This window comes from Palaemon carinicauda, chromosome 22 (assembly GCF_036898095.1).
Source record: "Palaemon carinicauda isolate YSFRI2023 chromosome 22, ASM3689809v2, whole genome shotgun sequence".
NCBI lineage: Eukaryota > Metazoa > Arthropoda > Malacostraca > Decapoda > Palaemonidae > Palaemon > Palaemon carinicauda.
In genome coordinates this window covers 114856222-114876296 of record NC_090746.1, presented here as the reverse complement: position 1 = coordinate 114876296, position 20075 = coordinate 114856222, and the positions used below count along the sequence as shown (strand labels likewise).

Here is a 20075-nt window from a genome sequence, read left to right as displayed (position 1 = left end):
TTCTTCTTGTTCAGTACATGTATACGGAACATACAAGTTACTTTTTGAAAATCCATCCTACGTCTCTGAATGAATCAATGACGTAGGGTGGGGTATTACTGTCCAGAACACTAAAGATGAATCCGCGGTTGGTGAATCAAGAGATTAAGGAGGTTCTACTGTACTGGATAAATTGAAAAACTTCCTTTTTATTTTGGTTATGAAAAGCTGAAATTCTAAATGTGAAGGGCCTGGTAAATTATCTGGAGAAGGGCAAGTACAAGACATTTGATAAGGGGAGGGAGAGGTAAAAGCTCTAGAATGAACAGGAGTCATATCATTAATATTAAAAGGAAATTTATTTACTCAAAGAAGCAATGAGTAACACTAACCGAATTACTGTCAGTAGATAGAATACCATCTAACAAACAAAAAGTATAACGCTTAACTCTCTTCACCTTTTTATCTTGCTCCTGTCAGATCCTATATTTAGCATGATGAATACTGCTGTATTCAATCTGGGAGATCCCTACATTCATCACACCAATCCTTATCTTTACACTCTGCTTCTATAGGTAATGTATATATCATAACATATGAGTCTTAAACTGTACAGACCACACACAATCTTATTTCAGAAGACACTATTGAATATAGATTTACAAACTTAATAGAACCCCACTACCTTCAAGACCCTGACAATAGGCACAAAAACTGGCTCAAAACAAACACCACACAGAGAGAGGTTAACACACTGTCAAAGAAAGAATGAGGATTTCCAAAATGGCGGCCACAAATAGCCATGCATAATAGTAGTACAGTAGAAGTTATTGAGATATGGGAGGCTAGTCATACAAATACACCCTTAATCATCTAATTTTTTAGTTGTGGTGCTTTCAAAACATACAGCATAACGGACGGTGAGCAAGATTAATTTAAATTATAATATAACAGATTTCAAAAGCATCCTAGAATCAATGAAGAAAAGTCATTATTATGTACAGTACAGCACTAATACAGTAAAGATATACACTTTGAGCATTTAAATATTTGTGAAAATTATCTCTTAGCAATGACTCTACCTGAAGCAGGTGCACTTTCAATAAAAACTCCAATCAGACATTAAGGTTGATCACAAGTTCCAGAATGTGTTCAAACTAGCAACAGACAGTAAGGACATGAAAAATTGTATAGGTTGCCCTTTCATATGAGCCCTATAAGAGATATCACATGTGAAATACAGAAAAAATATGACTTACGTGGCTAAATTCCTTGCATGCCATTCCTTCAATTTGCCACCAAATGGTAATAGTTTCACAGAACTATATAGCTTATTTTTTTCTTGCTTTTCAGCCCATGAGTCGACTAATTTTTCATGTAGTGCAACCTATATATGGAGAAAAAATTATCTATTACCTGAAATAGTTGCAAGCAGCAACTTTGATATAAAAATTTTACATATGCAGGGAAAAAATATAATATGAGTGTGATGGATTTAGGGGTACAGTCCTGCAATATTAATGCTAATCCTTAGTGGTAAGAATGAAATCACTTAAACTACACAATGATCATCATCCAGGTTACAATATGAGTTTTCACTATAACTCTTTCAATATCTTTAAAGCTTACTAATAAAATGGCAAATGTACATTAAATTATAAAAGCTTTCAATAAAATTGAAATACAAAACTTCCTTGTTGAAAGCAGAGTTGACCACTGTACATTCTAATGTTATTTAATGTAGACAACTTTACTTTCTATTCAAACTTAAAGACTTGAAACTATTTTTTCTTCCATATTTTATTGCTAATTATTGCATATTCTACCCTTTTCCAACCTTATATAAATAACAGAATTTCAATATTACACTTCATTATTTCTATACTCACCTTATGTCTATATAGTTTCTTTCAAGAAGCTCGATTAATACCAACATTTACCCCAAAAATTGAAAAATCTGACATTTCTTCCATTTCAATAAACTTGGCCTCTAGGATAATAATGAAACAATCTAGCATATAACGGCAATAACAATGGCTTGGATACGCAGTACCGTCTTTTGTTTTTATAATCTGAGTCAAAACTATTCCCTATCCTCTTGATGCCACTAGTTAGTGGATAGGAGGGTGAGCATGTACATGAACATCAGGTGAGTATAAAACTAAAAAATTTTAATATCAAAATTCTGTCTATATCTATGAACCCAACTGATGTTCATTTTGCTGTCTCCCACACTATGATGGAGGTGGTAGCCAGTGAAGGAAAGGAATAGATCACTTATAATTTGAAAAAAAAAAAAAAAAATCAATTAACACCATAGAATCACCTGTAATTTAGTTCTTGGTAATGAACCGTCTCAAACTAAAGTTTGAAACTCAAAACTCTAAATTGTTTTCCAAAAATAATAACTTTTTACCTAATCACTTATTCATATAAATCTAACACAGTGTATCTAAAACAAATATTGTAATAATGTATGTAATTTTTACATAATATCGTTTTATAAAATAAAAATAGCAAATATAGGTGTTTTCCATTGTTTATGATCATAATATGCTTTCCAAATTAGATGATTAAAGCAAACTACAGAGGATTTTTTTTTCCTTGCTAAAAGAGAGCACTGTTACATGAACTATAATATATATTTTACCATATAAAGATAGGTCGTTTGTAGAAAATAGTTTTCTCATATTTTATTTAATGTCAATTTTTATGGGATTTTGACGTTTAGGGGAGTTTCATCCCTACAGCCAAAGCATGATAATTCCATCTTTTTTAGCTTTTAGGTGCTTGATTACAAAGCTTAGGAAATTATTGACTTTTTCTTCCCATTCTTTAGGTAGATTTGTGTAATTTACTTTTTCATATACCTTTTAAATATATTAGTCATATTCTACTTAACAGCATTTGTAACAACTACAATAATAGTTTACTATCAAACGAAAGTTGAAATACTGCACATGATAAAACTATATTCTACGGGTGAAAATTTGGGGGTTACAGAATATGCGAGATCGTAAGCTACACGATTATATATAGTATCACTGTACTTTAATTTCCTTTATTAGTTTTAGGGCCAAAAATTACTATTTTTCACAAAAAACAATTAAAACACGAAAGATATAAAACTTTTCTGCCCTCAGAAACCCATGATACGAAGAGGAGTCCACGATATAGGTTTTTACATACGTATTTATAAATCAGAGGTGTACTGAGGGAGTGATAAGTGAACCACAATATGGCAAAAGATTACTGTACACATCTATTACTAGACCAAAAATACTGGAAGAAATCAGTAAATGTTTCTGCTCATCCGACACTATCCTAACCAAAGCGGCACATATCTACTCTCTTCTCTTATTCATGAAACTCACAAAGGCTCCAATAGCCTCTGAAGTCCCATCTGAAACAGTTTTATGTAAAGTCAGATAATAAAATTATGATTCAAATCCTGTTAGCTGCAAATTTCTCTTCTATAAGATTAGAAATATCCCTCGACGTATTCTGCAAAAGGGAGTATTTTTAGAATACTTCCCACTTTATTATCGATAAACAGCATCTCTCTCATAACCCAGATGGGAAACTCTGTACTTAGAGATTTACGTCTATCAGCATTAATGACGGGTTCAAGATAGGAGATTCGACTTTCATTTTGAAAAAGATTAGGTAATTGACTTTTCTTATAAAAGTCAGAATGTCTTTCTGGGATAGAACTATTAAATACTAATGAGAACTTGAATTACAACCCTCTCTCATAATTTGAGATAACAATTTATTGATCTTATTCAAAACAATCTCAGAAAAATGAGAGGTATACATTGTCATGGAAGTAGCGGTTTCCGACAACTTGGAAGAAAAACAGCATAAGATATAATGCAAGCAACATATTTGGATACCTTTCAGAGATAAGTTTCTTTAAAGAAGATACCTCATAAGTCAGGCTCTTCCACTGTGTTCTCTTAATCATCATCTTCCTTTTCTGAAGGATTTTTCAAGACATTACTTACTAGTCATCCCGTTTGCATACTTTGTTTTACTTTGTATGGGAACCTTTGCACATTCTTTTGTCAAGAAAGTCATTTCGGCATTTGAGGTACTTGCCCCTACATTTACATCGAGAGAGCTAACCCATGATGTGATAGGGATTAAGTTTGTATGTGAACGATGTGCACTGCCATCTGAAACATGATATAATCTATCAGTTTTGGCAAAAAATTTTAACATTTATTTATTAAATGTTGGCTAAAAATTTTAACATTTATTTATTAGATGTATATATTTCTCTCTAATGATATCATTCAATATGCCACACCACACAGGCTACCAACTCAGTCTTCTGCCTCCCGATTTAGTGGTTTTATAGAGCGGACTGGATTGCGAGGAGAAGGTTTGTAGCAGAATGGTCTAAATTAAATATACAATTTGAAGCTCTATGAGAGGATCTCAAATCTGTGATGGGCTGTACACCACCCGAACCCTTACTGGATGATGCACTAAAACCTCTAACAAAACTTGATTTAGGCTTGGGATCGAAACAGGGCAGGTCTGTTTAAAATATTGCCATTGGCAAAAACTCATTGGCCTTAGATTTCACAAAATAATTTAAAGAAGTTAAGAGCTTTTGAAGCTCATCAATATTAAAGCTAGACTCGTTAATGGCAGGAATGGTATTATTGTTCTCATCCCCACTATAATCAGCTAGTAGAGTCTTCTCTGGATTTTCCTGTAACTAAAAGTAAGTTTTCTTTTATGCTGGTAACTTTTAATTTGGTCTGCAACCATAGGGACATACTTTCTCATAAGAAGAATAGTAAGGCCTTTGCACTCCTTATAAAGATTTTTTAAATCCTCATACTGACCTCCACACAAGACACAAAGTGAATAAGAAATAAAGATAGCCCCAAAAAAATTCCTTTGTACAATCTATGTAGTAATTACAGTACTAACAGATCCAGAAGACATCTCCAATAGCACTAAAAACTTAAATAACCAAACAATCCGGAGTAAGGGGCACCATCAACCAAACAGAGAACGATGCAAAGATAAAGACAAAAGATTGTATGGTTAGACCAGAAAAAATTCCTCTGTACAATCTATGTAGTAATTACAGTACTAACAAATCCAGAAGACATCTCCAATAACACTAAAAACTTGAATAACTAAACAATCTGGAGTAAGGGGCACCATCAACTAATCAAGAGAATGATGCAAAGACTGAAAGACAAAAGATTGTATGGTATGCCCAAACCATTGTTATTTTCAATAGCTGCTGGACTGACTCATTACTATACTGGAAGTGTCTAGGGAAGGGAAAAAAAATAGGAAACTTTTTAATTTTGGGCGTAAAGGACAATATTGACTTGATTCGAGAGAGAAGTAATATGAACATCAGGGGAGGTTCACGGAAATATGTTTCCATTTTTCTAAAAACTTGCAGATGGACATACAAGAATGTCTAAAATATTACATACCAGGGAAAAAAAAACTTAATTTAATTTCCCTGCTACTGTTCCTTGCCAAACATCATTAATCCTAAAATAAATAACACATCAGAGAGATAAGAATCATGAAACATAATAAACATCAGTAAAGTACCTAACACAATTTGTTTCCTGAAAGGTTCCAAAAAGAAGACTTTCTACTATATACTTAGATATGGTAATGCGCATCATGGAAACCCAAATACATTTGATATGGGAAGATAAAACTGAATGAAAATGCAGACAAATCAAGATACATGACTAGGTTTCCCTAAGCTGATTGATATGAGAATAAAATTCAAACCTTGTAACCAGTATTTACTCAGATATGTATTTCATTTATATTATTGTTTTGAAAGTAAATATCAACATGAACTTGAAATTCTAACACAGGCAATATATTTAACAACACATTAAAGGTGTATCAATTTTCTTCATCTACAGAGCACATGAAAGGAAACTGAGCACAAGTATATTTCATTAAATGACAGCCAAGTTACAAACCTGATTATAAACAAGAAGATTAATCCTATTCTTGGGATAGTTCAGTCGTTCTACTTTATCCAACATTTCCTCCAAAAATGGCGTCGGTTTGATCACAAACACAGAAACAAGGACGCGTGGGTACTCCTCCTCCTATAAAAAAAAATATACATTCCATTAAATAATCAGATATTCTTTAATATAGATGACGAAAGACACATGTACATCTATGATTTCCAAATATGTCAAGGACTGTTTTCTATTTGCTTATAAAATAAGTAATACATTTATCTTTCTTCGTGGCCAAGTGGCTTAGTCACTGTCTATACAAGCTTGCCGACCAGGGTTCGATTCCCGGCCGGACCCAAGCTCTTGTCTTTGTGTGATTTCCCCTGGGGCTCTGATCCTGAGGTCGCTAAGAGAATCCAGACATTAATGTATCAAAAATATATATGGCTTATTTGAATACATACATACATATACCAAGGCACTTCCCCCAATTTTGGGGGGTAGCTGACATCAACAAATGAAACAAAATCAGTTATCCCCAATAATAAGTAATGCCCAGGGAAAATCTAGAGTAGATATTTTTCATACAAATATATTTTGCATCAGAAACATTCATTGGGCGAATTGTAAAAATACTATATATGTACATAAGAACTGTCTACTTCATTGTCTGAGTTGTAAAAGTTATAACGGATTTTGAGCGAAGCGAAAAATCTATTTTTGGGTGAGATAGCCATGGCGTCCTGATGGAAGGATCCTTTTTGGTAGCTTCCTTGGGTAATCACTACTAGGATTTTCCCAGAGAATTAAACCACAGGTTATCACAGAATTCTAACTTCTGGAGCGAGTATCCTAAGGGTTTCCCCTTAAGACATCGTGTATCAACAGGGGACACGCATGTATAAACGTGCCACATAGCTATCTGCACCCCATATAGAGTTAACGCTTCAATATGGCGGACAGGGAGTGGCTGGGAGCTGAGCCGCAGCCGATCTAGATGTGGCGATATCGGTACTCGCGATGTAAACAGACGGACGCCATTGCTTTTGATGACGTCACGTCCGTCCTCATTCCGAAAGTCTGGAGCTCGCTCATCACCATGATACAGCGGCGCAGGGCGGGACCTGATCACAGACAGGGTGGGTCCATCAGGACGCCATGGCTATCTCACCCAAAAATAGATTTTTCGCTTCGCTCAAAATCCGTTTTTTGGGCTGATGGAAGAGTACCAGAGAATTAGTGTATCGTGGTAGACTTTTTCCCCTTTATAAGTGAGTGCTAAAACATTGAGCCGAAAGCATAGTGGTCTATACTAGAGCTACCGTGAGGCAGTTGCCTTCCTGCCCCCCTGGCATGGAAGTCCCCACGGGCTATGCTGAGATCAAAGTGGTCATGGGAAGGCTATTCATATAGGCTGAAGGAACAATGAGATCCATAAGATAAGTCAGAGCGATTTGGTATTCGCGTCGAAACAAACTTGAAGAAGTGGTGGTTGTACACTTCGTGCATGGAGTTGACTCATCTTCATAATTGAGTAAGTATTCGCTAAGGAAACTTACTTGCTCTATATAAATAAATGCCCGGAGTAAATCCTGGCATTTTCCTTAACCAAGAATAAAGGGTAATAAAACTATGACAATTAGTATATTTCATAGTAAGAAAGGAGCAAGGGAGACGCACAAGTAATAAAATAGACATTTTATTATATAATTGCAGGTAAATCAATACATGTCATGCAATAAATAGTAAAAAACATTTACATTGATAAAAATGTACATAGTCATAAAGGCGTGCTCTTGAGTCTGAAAGGGAAGAATCAAGTATTAGTAGGCACTCGTTCTACGGAACGTTAGTCTTTATGTAACACACGTCATGCACGTGGCATGTAGCACTCATGTGGTAATCTACTATGACATTTCACCTGAGGTAAGAACAGTTAAAGAAAACACAAGGTGGTTTCTGCTTCACTACGTATCACTTGAGGGTCAACATAGGCACCCGACGAGTTAGAGTCCCTAATAACTCACTGTTCTAAGCAGAGTTCAGAGCAGGTTTCATAACACTACCTGCGGCTACCACAAAATGTTTCACTTCGTGCACTTGTTTCGCATAATGTTTAAAGAAAACACGCGAGGATTTCCAGCCTGTATAGTTCTTGAGGCTTTCGAAATCCATACTCTGAAAGAAATTCAGAGACGAAGCGACTTTCCTAGGATCATGACCAGCGGGTGTACTGTCTGGATCCGCTCTGCGAATGAAGTAGGTGATTTTTGCTCTCAATTGTTTCAGTGACAGGTCGCTGCCCGATGTTTCTCCTTTGAAGAGTTGGCCTCCACCAAAGTTTGAAGTTCTATGAAGATAGACCTTAAGGCTCTCTACTGGACATAGAGAGGCATCTTCCTTCAAGGGGCATATCCTCCACGGGCCCCATCGTTTGGTAGGTAATTCGTTCTTTGCGAGAAACGTCGGATCAGGGAAGAGGGAGAGGTCTCCTGAATCGTTGAAAACGATATGTCCCTCTTCTCTAGATAGTGCCACTATTTCGCTGACTCGGGCTCCCGAAGCTAGAGCGAAGAGAAATATAACTTTCTGAGTCAGGTCCTTAAGAGGGCATGAATCATTGTCCAAGTTGGAGGCGAAGTGGAGAACTTTGTCTAGAGACCAAGTGATTGGTCTCGGAGGGGGTGCCGGTCGTAAACGGGCACAGGCCTTCGGTAGTTTGTTGAAGATGTCGCTAGACAGATCTATTTGGAAGGCGTATGACAAAGGTCTGGTCAAGGCCGATTTGCAAGTAGAAATCGTGTTGGCTGCCAAGCCTTGTCCATGAAGGTGAATGAAGAAGGACATGCAAAAATCTATAGTGATTTTCGAGGGGTTCTTTGCCTTGACGAAGGAGACCCATTTCCTCCAAGACGATTCGTATTGCCTTCTCGTGGATTCGGTCTTGTATTCCTCGAGGAAGTCTAGACTCTTCTTCGAAATCCCAAACCTTTTCTTAGCGGCTAGGGTGAGAAAATCATGAGATGAAGGTCCTTGATTTTCGATGATGAAGCGAAGACAGTCGACTTCTGTATTTGCTGGGAGAGAACTGGGTCCGGGAGGGGGATCAGCGTTGGCTGCATCTCCAGGATCAAGGGGTACCAGTTGCTGCGGGGCCACTTGGGAGCCACTAGAGCTGCTGTCCCTTTGAAGGTTCTCAATTTGGAGAGGACTTTCAGCAGAAGATTGGTGGGAGGGAACAGGTAAATCTTGGCCCATCTGTTCCAATCCAAGGTCATGGCGTCCACCGCTTCCGCTTTGGGGTCCTCGTACGGGGCTACATATCGAGGAAGTTGATGGTTGTCGCTCGTTGCGAAGAGGTCGATCTGGAGTTCTGGGACTCGGTGAGAGATGAAGGCGAATGATCTTGCGTCTAGAGACCATTCCGACTCTATCGGGTTTGTCCGAGATAGAGCGTCCGCTGTCACATTGCGGAATCCTTGTAGGTGAACTGCAGACAGGTGCCATTTCTTCCTTTCTGCCAGACGGAAGATTGTCAGGAGCACCTGATTTATCTTGGGCGATCTTGAGCCCTGGCGATTGAGACAACGCACTACCACAGAGCTGTCCAGGGTCAGGCGAATGTGTATCGACGGGGGCGGGGAGAGTTTCTTCAGCGTCAGAAGAACCGCCATGGCCTCCAAGATGTTGATGTGAAACGTCTTGAATAGGGGAGACCAAGTGCCTTGAGCCTGTTTTTGGTGGGAGTGACCTCCCCAACCCTCCAACGAAGCGTCCGTATGGATGTTGAGAGATGGAGGTGGGTGTTGGAGAGGAAGGGACCTTTTTAGGGCCCTCGCTTCTGACCACGGCTTTAGAAGAAGTCGAAGTCTGCTTGGGAGCCGTCTCTTGAGGTCTCTTCGAGCGATGGATGCGGAACGTCTCCAGACTCCCGCTGCATCCTTTAGCTGTGCACGAAGCACTGGGTTTGTGATCGAGGCGAACTGTAGAGAGCCTAGAACTTGTTCCTGCTGGCGTCTTGAGATCCGTTTGGATTTTAACAGTCGCTTGACAGACCCTGCTATTTCCTTCCTTTTCTTTGCTGGAATGGAAAGGCGGTGTGACTGAAGATTCCAGTGGATGCCTAACCATTGGAACTTCTGAGCTGGAGATAGGCGAGACTTTTTCGCGTGTATCTGGAATCCCAGGTGTTCGAGAAACTGGGTAACTTTTCTGCAGGATTCTATACAATCCTCGGGCGAGGGCGCCCACACTAGCCAGTCGTCGAGGTAGGCCATCACCTGGACGTTTCGGATGTGGAGCTGTTGTACTACTGCGTCCGCTAGCTTTGTGAATATCCGAGGGGCCACGTTGAGTCCGAAGGGCATGGCCCGGAAGGCATAGCTTTTCCGTTGGAGTCGGAATCCAAGGTAGGAGGAAGCGTGATGGTTCATTGGTATGTGCCAGTATGCGTCCGCCAGGTCTATCGAGACCGTGAAAGACCCTCGAGGCAGGAGGGTTCTGATCTGTTGAAGAGTCAGCATCTTGAACTTGTTGTTCGATATGAATACGTTGAGGGGGGATAAGTCCAGAATGACTCTGAGTCTGTCTGAGTCTTTCTTGGGGACACAAAACAGTCTCCCTTGGAACCTTGTGGACTTCACCCTTCTTATCACCTTCTTGTTCAAGAGGTCTAGCACATATTCTTCCAGGAGGGGGGTTGAACGTTGGAAGAATTGCTGGAAGGTTGGGGGTGGTTGCGCCCAGCTCCAGCCTAGACCTTTCTTGATGATGCTGTGTGCCCAGGATTCGAAGGTCCAACGATCCTGGAAGTGGCGGAGTCTTCCTCCCACCGGAAGCACTTCATTGCTTCTGGGGTCCCGAGGACTTGCTGCCTCGGCCGATAGCTCCCTGTCCTCCTCTGCCTCTGGAGGGCCGGCGAGAGGAATCTCTGCCGGAACCCCTGCCTGAGCTTCTACCTTTGGGACGAAAGGTAGTGGAGTGCTGCTCGAAGGCGGGGTTGAAGGCCGGTGATGAGGACAAAACCGGCTGTGGGACCAACTGAAAGGTCTGTGGCGGCTGAGCGGCCACTTGGGGAGTAGCGGGTGCCGGAAACTGACGTCTGTGCTGACGTTGCTGGGGTCTATGCTTCGACTGCTTCCTCTTAGGCTGAGGACCGTCATCCTGAGAGGGCTTTCTCTTCCTAGACATGCCCCATTTGTTGAGAAGGTTCCTGTTCTCAGATGCGGCCTTGTCTGTGATCTCTTTCACTAGATCAGACGGGAAGAGGTACTTGCCCCAGATGTTGGAGGAAATCAGTTTCCGGGGTTCGTGTCTGACAGTGGCACTGGAGAACACGAATTCTCTGCAGGCTCTACGAGCTCGCATGAAGTGGTACAGATCCTTGACTAAGGTTGCCATATGAGATTTGGCAAGGACCATGTAATGGTCAGGGACTCTGGTGTCGCCAGCCCTTACGTCCATCTGGACCTGGAGAGTGAGAGATGCTGCCAGCCTCTCCTTCGTTTCCTGTTCCCTACGAAGGAGGTGATCGTTTAGCTTGGGGAGGTCCTCATTAAACTGACGTCCAGCAACGTCAGGATCTAGTTTGCCCGCCACGAAGGTGTGTTGCACATCCTTCCAGTGTTTGGTGTCGGGCGGGGTGACTGCGGAGAAAGGTCTGCATTCCTCCAATGCAGGGCAGGATTTCCCTTCTTCTACAGCCTTAAAGCAGGCAGCGAAGGCCTTTTCCGTGAAGGGTATCACCACTTCATCGGGCGCAACGTAGGTGGGGTACTTCTTGCTCAGAGCCGGAAGTCCAGAGCAGGTAAAGCCTCTGCTCTTAAGCGCTTTGGCAAGCATAGCCTGGGCCTTCGAGAGATCGAACACTATTTTCTCCTTCGGTTCGGTCTCTTCCTTTGAGGATGGTTCTGAACGTAGACGGACGTAACAGTCCGGATACGCCTCAAAGCGGGGGAAGAACTCCACTTCTTCCAGGGGTATGGAACCGATCTTATCGCTGACGAAGATCTTGTCGTCAGCGATGACCATATGCTCGGCGAATCGCCACGGATTGTCGCTCGAGCATGTGGGGAGGTCCTTGATGGAGATTTTGCGAGATTCCTTGGAACCTCCCATCGACCGAATGATCTGGTGAGTTTCTTGGAGCTTCTGCTCCATCACGGATTCAATGAGCCGAATCATATCCTGTGCCGTAGGTAGAGGAGTCGTGGTGGAGGACGTAGACGGGAGAGACACTTCCGTCGGTGTAGGAGTAGGAGGGGGGATGGAGGGAGGGGCATCCTCCTTATCGGACTCGGTATACACAACCCGGTCCTCTTCTTCATCATCCTCCCCTTCACCCTGGGCCATAAGGGTTTTCTCGGTGTCCTCCGAGATCTCTGACATGCGTTCATCATGTTCTGAATCCAGGTGATAATCATTCATGGACTGAGCCATGACAACATCAGGTTCCACTGTAATCTGGACTACGGGGATCTGTTCGACTGGGACCACTGAGTCTGGAGAGGCCTTTGGGAACAGCAAAGACCTCATTTCTTCTGTGGCTAGGTATGGTCCAGTGGCGTTCTTCTGAAAGCCACGTACCCACTTGCGTAGGTTGTCCCGAGCAGTGTCCCGAATCTCCGCTGAGGGAGAATCATAGAATGCTTTCTGTAAGCATTCTTGGCAGACCGAACAGGTGGTGGGGCCCCAGTATTTGAGATCCCCTCTCTTGTGAGCACAAGGGGCGTGTGTCCTACACGCCGTGTGTCCATAGAAGTGTGGCCGACGGACCGCGCAGAAGTCGTGGTCACACCTGACGTACTCCTCCTGTAAAGGAAAGAGACGATGAGTATTGTAGAGTCATAATATGGCTCGTATATAAAGTTAATTATTAACAAGTTAATATTAACTTAAATTAATTGTGATGCACAGAAGGGTGGGTGAAAGGAGACAGACGCATGCCTCGTGTAACCCGCCCGGCTGGTTGCCGTAGCATCGGACAGTCCCAGGTGGCCGTAGGCCTCCATGGAAGGTGTCTTGATAATGGGAATTCCATCTAGAATAACCATATTATAGACTGGGCTTGAAATCTTATCAAGAAAGTCTGGGGATCATGAGATCCTAGTAAGGTTCCGGCAACCAGACGTGCCAATTACACGTAGCGTGCTGGAAAGATGAAACACGCAAGAAGACAGAGTGAAAACTGAACAAAATGTACGATTCCGTACCAGTTTGTCTGCGTTAACAAGCCGTTTAGGTGCGGTTTTTACGAGCTATCGCTAGTAAAGATAGCTGAGAGAAGGGGTGCAAGGCATCTTGCCGCCTCCGGACGGGTCCGGCATACCCCCGGCACGCCAGAAGCCGCTCGAGCAGAGTTTCTGGCATTCAAGAATGATCATTCTATGGTCAAAAGAAGCCAGGGTGGCGGCAGCCGGTAGCGGCGGCCGCCGGCAAGGAGCGGCGGTTCCGGCAGCCGGAGGCAGTCGGAGGGTGACAGGGGTAAGGATAAAGGAGCATAGCCGGGGCCGGGGGCCGGCTGCTAGTGCCGGCACTCCGGGAGGGGTCGGCAGTGTGCCGAGGCTATGAGGGAATGGAGAGGCCACGGCGGTAAGCCGGCGGCCGACGGCGATCCCCCGGCACTCGGGGGAAGGCGGCAAGGATAAGGAAGTCACCCGTAGCGGCGGTGAAGCCGGGGTAGAGGCGGCAAGGGACAAGCACCAAAGATGGAGGTGGGATGGCAAGGCTGTACTAGCCTAGGCAAGACACCTCTGGAAAAGGTACCACCATGATAGAGGTGAATCTATCATCCTAAGCAGGGGCCGCAATGGCCGGGGGCTAAGGCAGTCCAAGAGAGGACAGGGTGTACCCAAAGAAGGGGTGGAGACTCTTCATGTCGACCAAATGATAACTGACTCCATAGCACTATGGAGGGTCTATGTATCAGAGCGGACAACACTGGGAGCACCACGGGGTCCAGCACTCCAGCCTAGGGTGGAGTGTAGGACAGGGGACATATGAAGCCTAACCTACTGGTAGGTTAGGCTAGGCAAGAGATAGGTTGGGGGGGGGAAAGGGTCTTCTTATAAGAAAGGATGGGTTATGCACCAGAGCGGCCACCTAGGAAGGGAGATGCTCACCCTAACCTATAGTAGGTGGACCAACTGAAAAACGGTGCACGCGTATATTTCAGCAAGGTACATAAACCAGCCCTCCCAACCTAACCTGGATTAGGGTTGTTAGACCCTAATCAAGGAAGGGAGAAGACGTATCGCAAGGAAAAGGTCAAGGACCGATTCAGCTTAAAGGAGGTGATCCTACCTTTAAGGTCCGCAACACTAAGGGAGGGGTCATTCCCTTAGGTGGGGAGGCGATACAGTACTCTGAGGAGTCTTGTCCTATCACATGTAATAGGGTACAAGATTACCAGAGGGAAGCCCTAGGGCTAGGGATGAAGAGAGCATATAGGGGTCCTATCATAAGGTTAGGTTAGCAAGGCACTCAAGATAACCTACCCCCTATATGGTCCCTGAAGGCGAAAAACACTTGCATCACTGTCAATGGTATTGTAAAATAATGCCAAAATCTTCATAACTAACACTAGGATCACTGAAATATCATGCATTAACACTGGTATAGGCTCACTGGCCTAGGGGCTAATCAAAGCCTACTGGTATGGGGTCAGCGAAGACCCTAACTAATGCGTCAAAAACACGATATAAAGTTCCTAGCTATGAAGACTAAATAACTAATAGCGCTGATTAGTAATTTATATACCGGTAAGGCTGTTGCGGCTAACTAAATAAGGCATGCAAGCAACAGCAGCGTCATAAAATGGCGCTGACCGGTCTGGCAAAGCTCTGCCACAATTATGCAAATATCTCGAAAAGTAAGATTTACTTTAAGGTCAGAGCTTATTTAAACAATACTTAAACCTTTGTACTCAACTTTCCAGAAGGAGGTGAAGCTAAAGGTTGAGACATGGCGAGGATGCAAGCAGATAAAGTCGCACAAAGGGAAAAATACGTCCAATCGAGCGAGCTACTAGCAAAAGAATGAGGACGGACGTGACGTCATCAAAAGCAATGGCGTCCGTCTGTTTACATCGCGAGTACCGATATCGCCACATCTAGATCGGCTGCGGCTCAGCTCCCAGCCACTCCCTGTCCGCCATATTGAAGCGTTAACTCTATATGGGGTGCAGATAGCTATGTGGCACGTTTATACATGCGTGTCCCCTGTTGATACACGATGTCTTAAGGGGAAACCCTTAGGATACTCGCTCCAGAAGTTAGAATTCTGTGATAACCTGTGGTTTAATTCTCTGGGAAAATCCTAGTAGTGATTACCCAAGGAAGCTACCAAAAAGGATCCTTCCATCAGGACGCCATGGCTTGAGCCCAAAAAAGTTCCTTACAATAGGAAAATCAAGAAGTACAAATAAACTGGTTCATTTTACAACAAAATTTTTTAGGTGAAGATTACCAAAACCTTGATTACTTTAGTTAATGTAATGTAATATGTATCTTTACAACAACAGTCATTTCAATCATGGAATATCCTATAAAAATTGGTTCTCTAAAATAAATACTGACTTTCCAATGCTTGGTGAACATTAGAGATTGAAAGAGTAAAGGAAGGAAGAAAGAACACTCTTATTCACTAATCTTATTCTCTAGAGATTATTGCTAGAGAAAGAATTCATTATCTTTACAATTATAAGAATACTAAATCAAAATCACTTTGTTATTTGTCAAATGTTCTTTTTGCCTCGTCTTCACAAATCTAATAATTGAGTAGCAGGCAGCCTTCATAGTAGCTTCTCATTAGCTAAATGCTGGCTTTTACTATTACAGTGATGCCTCAGGATACGAAAGTAATCCGTTCAGGATACGGTTTCGTATCCTGATTTTTTCGTATCCTGAGTCGCGTTTTACATGTAAATAGCCTAATCCGTTCCCAGCCTTACGAAAAGACACCTTTTCTTTCATAAACACGCTAAACTGTTGTAATAAACATGCAATGCAGCCATTTCTATAATTCAATAATTAACCCAACCGTTAAAAACAGCCTAATCCATTCCAGAAACCACCATGAGATTATTCAATAATGTAGTTATAGCCTAGTTATCCCCTCCAAGCCCTAAGAAAACGGTCCGTTTTCTTTACTACTGAATAAAAGTTACGGTACTGTATGTAAAGCATTTGGATCAGTGAAGGTGTATTGTTACCTGTACACCTAAATTAAGGGTTGATACCCTGAAAAAAAAGGTACTGTACTCTCAGCGACGAGTTGGGATCTCGTAAGCTTTTCGTATCCTGTGAAAATTTTTTTGTATACTGGGGCATAAAAATCTTTGTATCGCTTTTCGTATCCTGAATTTTTCGTAAGCAGAAACTTTCGTATCCAGAGGTATCACTGTATATTGTATAGTACTGTATAGGAAATGCCAGATTTCTTCTTAGCTAGCATTCAGAGACTATAAACCTCTGGCAAGGCAAAGCAAAAGATAATCAAACAGATATATCCAAACCTAACCTAAGATAACCTGGGATATTATTATTATTATCATTATTATTAATTGCTAAGCTACAACCCTAGTTGAAAAAGCAGAATGCTATAAGCCTAGAGGCTCCAACCGGAAAAATAGCCCAGTGAGGAGAGGAAACAATGAAAAATGAAATATTTTAAGAACAGTAACATTAAAATAAATATCTCTTATACAAACTATAAAAACTTTAACAAAACAAGCGGATGAGAAATGAGATAGAATAGTGTGCCCGAGTGTACCCTCAAACAAGAGAACTCTGTCCCAAGACAGTAAAAGACCATGGTGCAGAGGCTATGGCACTACCCAAGACTAGAGAAATATGGTCTGATATTGGAGTGTCCTTCTCCTACAAGAGCTGCTTACCATAGCTAAAGTCTCTTCTACCCTTATCAAGAGGAAAGTGGGCATTGAAAAATTACAGTGCAGTAACCCCTTGAGTGAAGAAGAATTGTTTGGTAATCTCATTGTTGTCAGGTGTATAAGGTCAGTGGAAAATATGTAAAGAATAGGCCAGACTACTTAGTGTATGTGTTGGCAAAGGGAAAATGAATCATAACCAAAGAGAAGAATTCAATGCAGTACAGTCTGGCCAGTCAAAGGACCCCATAACTCTCTAATGGTAGTAATTTGGTGTTAATCAAGTATTAGAGTGTGTCGAGCAACACGATGCCTGCACTCAGCCTTTCCTTGGGCTTAGAGTTACTCCTTATCTTTTATGACATGTACCTGTGAGAGCATTTACCAGCATAACAAAGGAAATTTTGCTGCAATTACATACAGTATAGCATCTAAACATGTCTCAAGTGATTTTAAAGCCCTGAGGATTCATAATGAGTTTTCTATAACCAAGATAGGAAAAATTCTAAATCAAATAATAAAAAGAAGCAAAATCATATCCTGAAGTTTTGAGCAAGTACAGCATGAGAAGAGAAAATCTTTAATTCAAAAAGATTCTCAAAAGGAGAAAAGAGAAACATGCATTGCTACTGAAACATCTATTAAGGTCAGTGGTATGAGATAGTGTTTGTAAAACCAGAAAAGGCTTTGCAATTGTAAAATGAGGATATGACCATGAGAAGGACACCCATTAATTCTTAAGGGTAACAACAGAAGGATTTATCCCCTCGCAGAGTTCTCAATTAGCATCATCTTAGGTCTAGGAGAAAGAATAAAACCACTTTCATCAAGAAAGGGATAGGATGATAAGGTCAAGAAGAGATATACAAAAAAAATATAAAACTACAGAGGAATCAGTAGTTGGGACTGAAGTGGCAGCAGGCATGTATCAACAAAGTTGAAGGAAACAATCAAAGAAGGCTATAACTGCAAGAAAGTCTTTAACTGCAACAAGACCAGCTTTTTTGGGGGAAAAATCACCTACAAGGCCTACATCCAATAAAGTACAAAACTGGCACTCAAATTATTTAACCCAGTGAAGGATCAGCTGGCATTAGTTCTTTGTGCCAAAGTGGCAGGCCGCACAATCAAGCCAGCCGTTGTTAACCAATCAAGAAACCCTTGTGCCTTGAAATCAGAATAAGTGCAACACAATTCCATAACAAGGATCAGTGCTTTGTTAATCAAGCAATGGTTTATTGAATGCTTCTTAACTTCCAAAGTGAAAGCCCAGCTGGAGATGAAAGGTTTGATATTCAATCAAAATAGATGCTCTTGATTGGTAATGCTCCCAGACATTGTCAAAACACAATGGAAAATGAGGATATGAACAATGAAAGTTTCTGATTTTGACAGACATGAGTCTGTTAAAACTGGGATTTCAGCATCCATGGAATCTGTTAAAACTGGGACTTCAGCATCCATGGAAATGACAAGTGATTTATAGGGTTGGGATGAAACAAAGAGAGTTTTCTATGAGAAAATGGAAAGGGTTGTTATTCTGATAACCTGGAAAATAGCAGTAAACTTTAGCCTCCAAAAGGTAGGTAAGGTCTCAAGTTTGCCTTAGGTGGAAAACAGTAAATGGAACTCAAAATATCTTTGTAGCTTTCCATCAGCTCATGGAATTTTAATAATAAAACTTATCTACATACTCAAATGTTCATATTGTTTTGTTCCCGAAACAGACTCAACAGCGACATTACCCTAAAAATCTAGAAATTTTAAGGTTGGTAGCCTTTCTACTCATCATACTATACAAAACGAATTAAATTTGGAAAATAATCCTTAAACATTAGATGGATCAACTGTTAGCAATGGATTTTACTGAAAAATTTCAAGAACTTGGCAAAGGTAAAGGTTTGGACAAGGGAGGATTTGAGAACAGAAGGATTCAACAAGCCATAATGACCAAGAACAGCTCTCGCAGCTCAGACTGTAGACTACCCATGTCTAACCACTAAGGGTAAACATTTCACCTATCCTCTCATAACCAGTGAGATTTTTATTTATGTACTTTCCTCTTGGCATAGTAGAACTGAAAATAAAGTACAGTAGTACTTTAGTTTGTGAGTTTAATTCGTTCCGGGACCGAGCTCTTAATCTAATAAGCTTCTATTCTTAAACAATTTTCCCATAAACATAAAGGAAATTCACTTGATGAGTTCCTACATATACACACTCATTTCTAAAGGTTTGTAATGGAATTTAGTGAACAAATTATAACCCCTAACATCAGCAATTAATACAAAGTAATGTCACAATAAAAAAAAAATACAGGTATTGTATTGTTAAATTAGCTTCAGCATCGAGGCATATGAAAGACCCTTTCACAAGAAGTAGATGATTGCCATTTTTACCATGTGTGTCCTAAATCCTTATACAGTTAACACTGTCATGAACTTGAATCAAAATTTAATTTTTCTATGAAAAACTGTAGTAAGACACAGAAAACCATAATACTTTTCAAAAAGTATAGCCAACACCCATAACCCTTAAAACAATATGAAAAATCATACTACATCAAAGAGTACTAATGAATATTTCACACGAACAAATTTCTTACCGATAAATGCCCCAAGTTAAACATTTGCTCCTTGCATGCTAAGCATCCATCCTCTTGAGTCCAGGACTTTGCAATATAATTTCCAACAGAATTCAGCAAGATTTTGGAAGGCCCATTTCCATGAATCACAACAGGGAAGGTCTGATATACTGTATTGGTGATGTGAGTGTCATCTTCAGTAAACTTGAGGGACACATCAGCTGGAAAGACAGAAATTATGATGCATCAATATAAATCACTTGCATAAAATAACTTCAATAAAGCACTCAACAGATACAAACCATTGCTTTCCAAATTTCCTTCTTTGCTTATTTTTGGAGTTATAATCCTAAAAACATGGTAGTATTGTAAAGGCAATTATTCTCTTAATCATTACACTTTCCATCTATAGAGGAAAATCACCTTTTTTATATTGTATTTTTCTTAAATATGCAAGCCTGAGTCCTTTAAAAGGAGTATGCATTCAGCAAAGCTGGATACTGCTGTGAAACTTATAATGAGGTGGTGAATGTTAGTTGGAGGGTGGTAGGAAAGCCCTGACTATCCAATAGGAAACTAAGCTCCCACTTTGTCCTTAAACCTAGGATTTTCTGGGTGATTGAGGCAGCAAGTGTAACTTGGTTTCCTCTCT

General features: G+C 41.0%; 1 protein-coding gene across 2 annotated transcripts in view; it reads right to left on the bottom strand.

Moving 5' to 3' along the window:
• The window catches only part of Plod (procollagen lysyl hydroxylase), a 432367-nt gene that overhangs the window by 384899 nt on the left and 27393 nt on the right, over positions 1-20075 (bottom strand). For both annotated transcript variants that reach the window (XM_068346696.1, XM_068346697.1), the window contains exons 6-8: positions 19445-19644; positions 5964-6095; positions 1239-1366 (exon numbers count right to left, since the gene is read on the bottom strand). In XM_068346696.1, coding sequence (XP_068202797.1) covers positions 1239-1366; positions 5964-6095; positions 19445-19644 — 460 coding nt within the window. The remainder of the gene's footprint in view (positions 1-1238; positions 1367-5963; positions 6096-19444; positions 19645-20075) is intronic.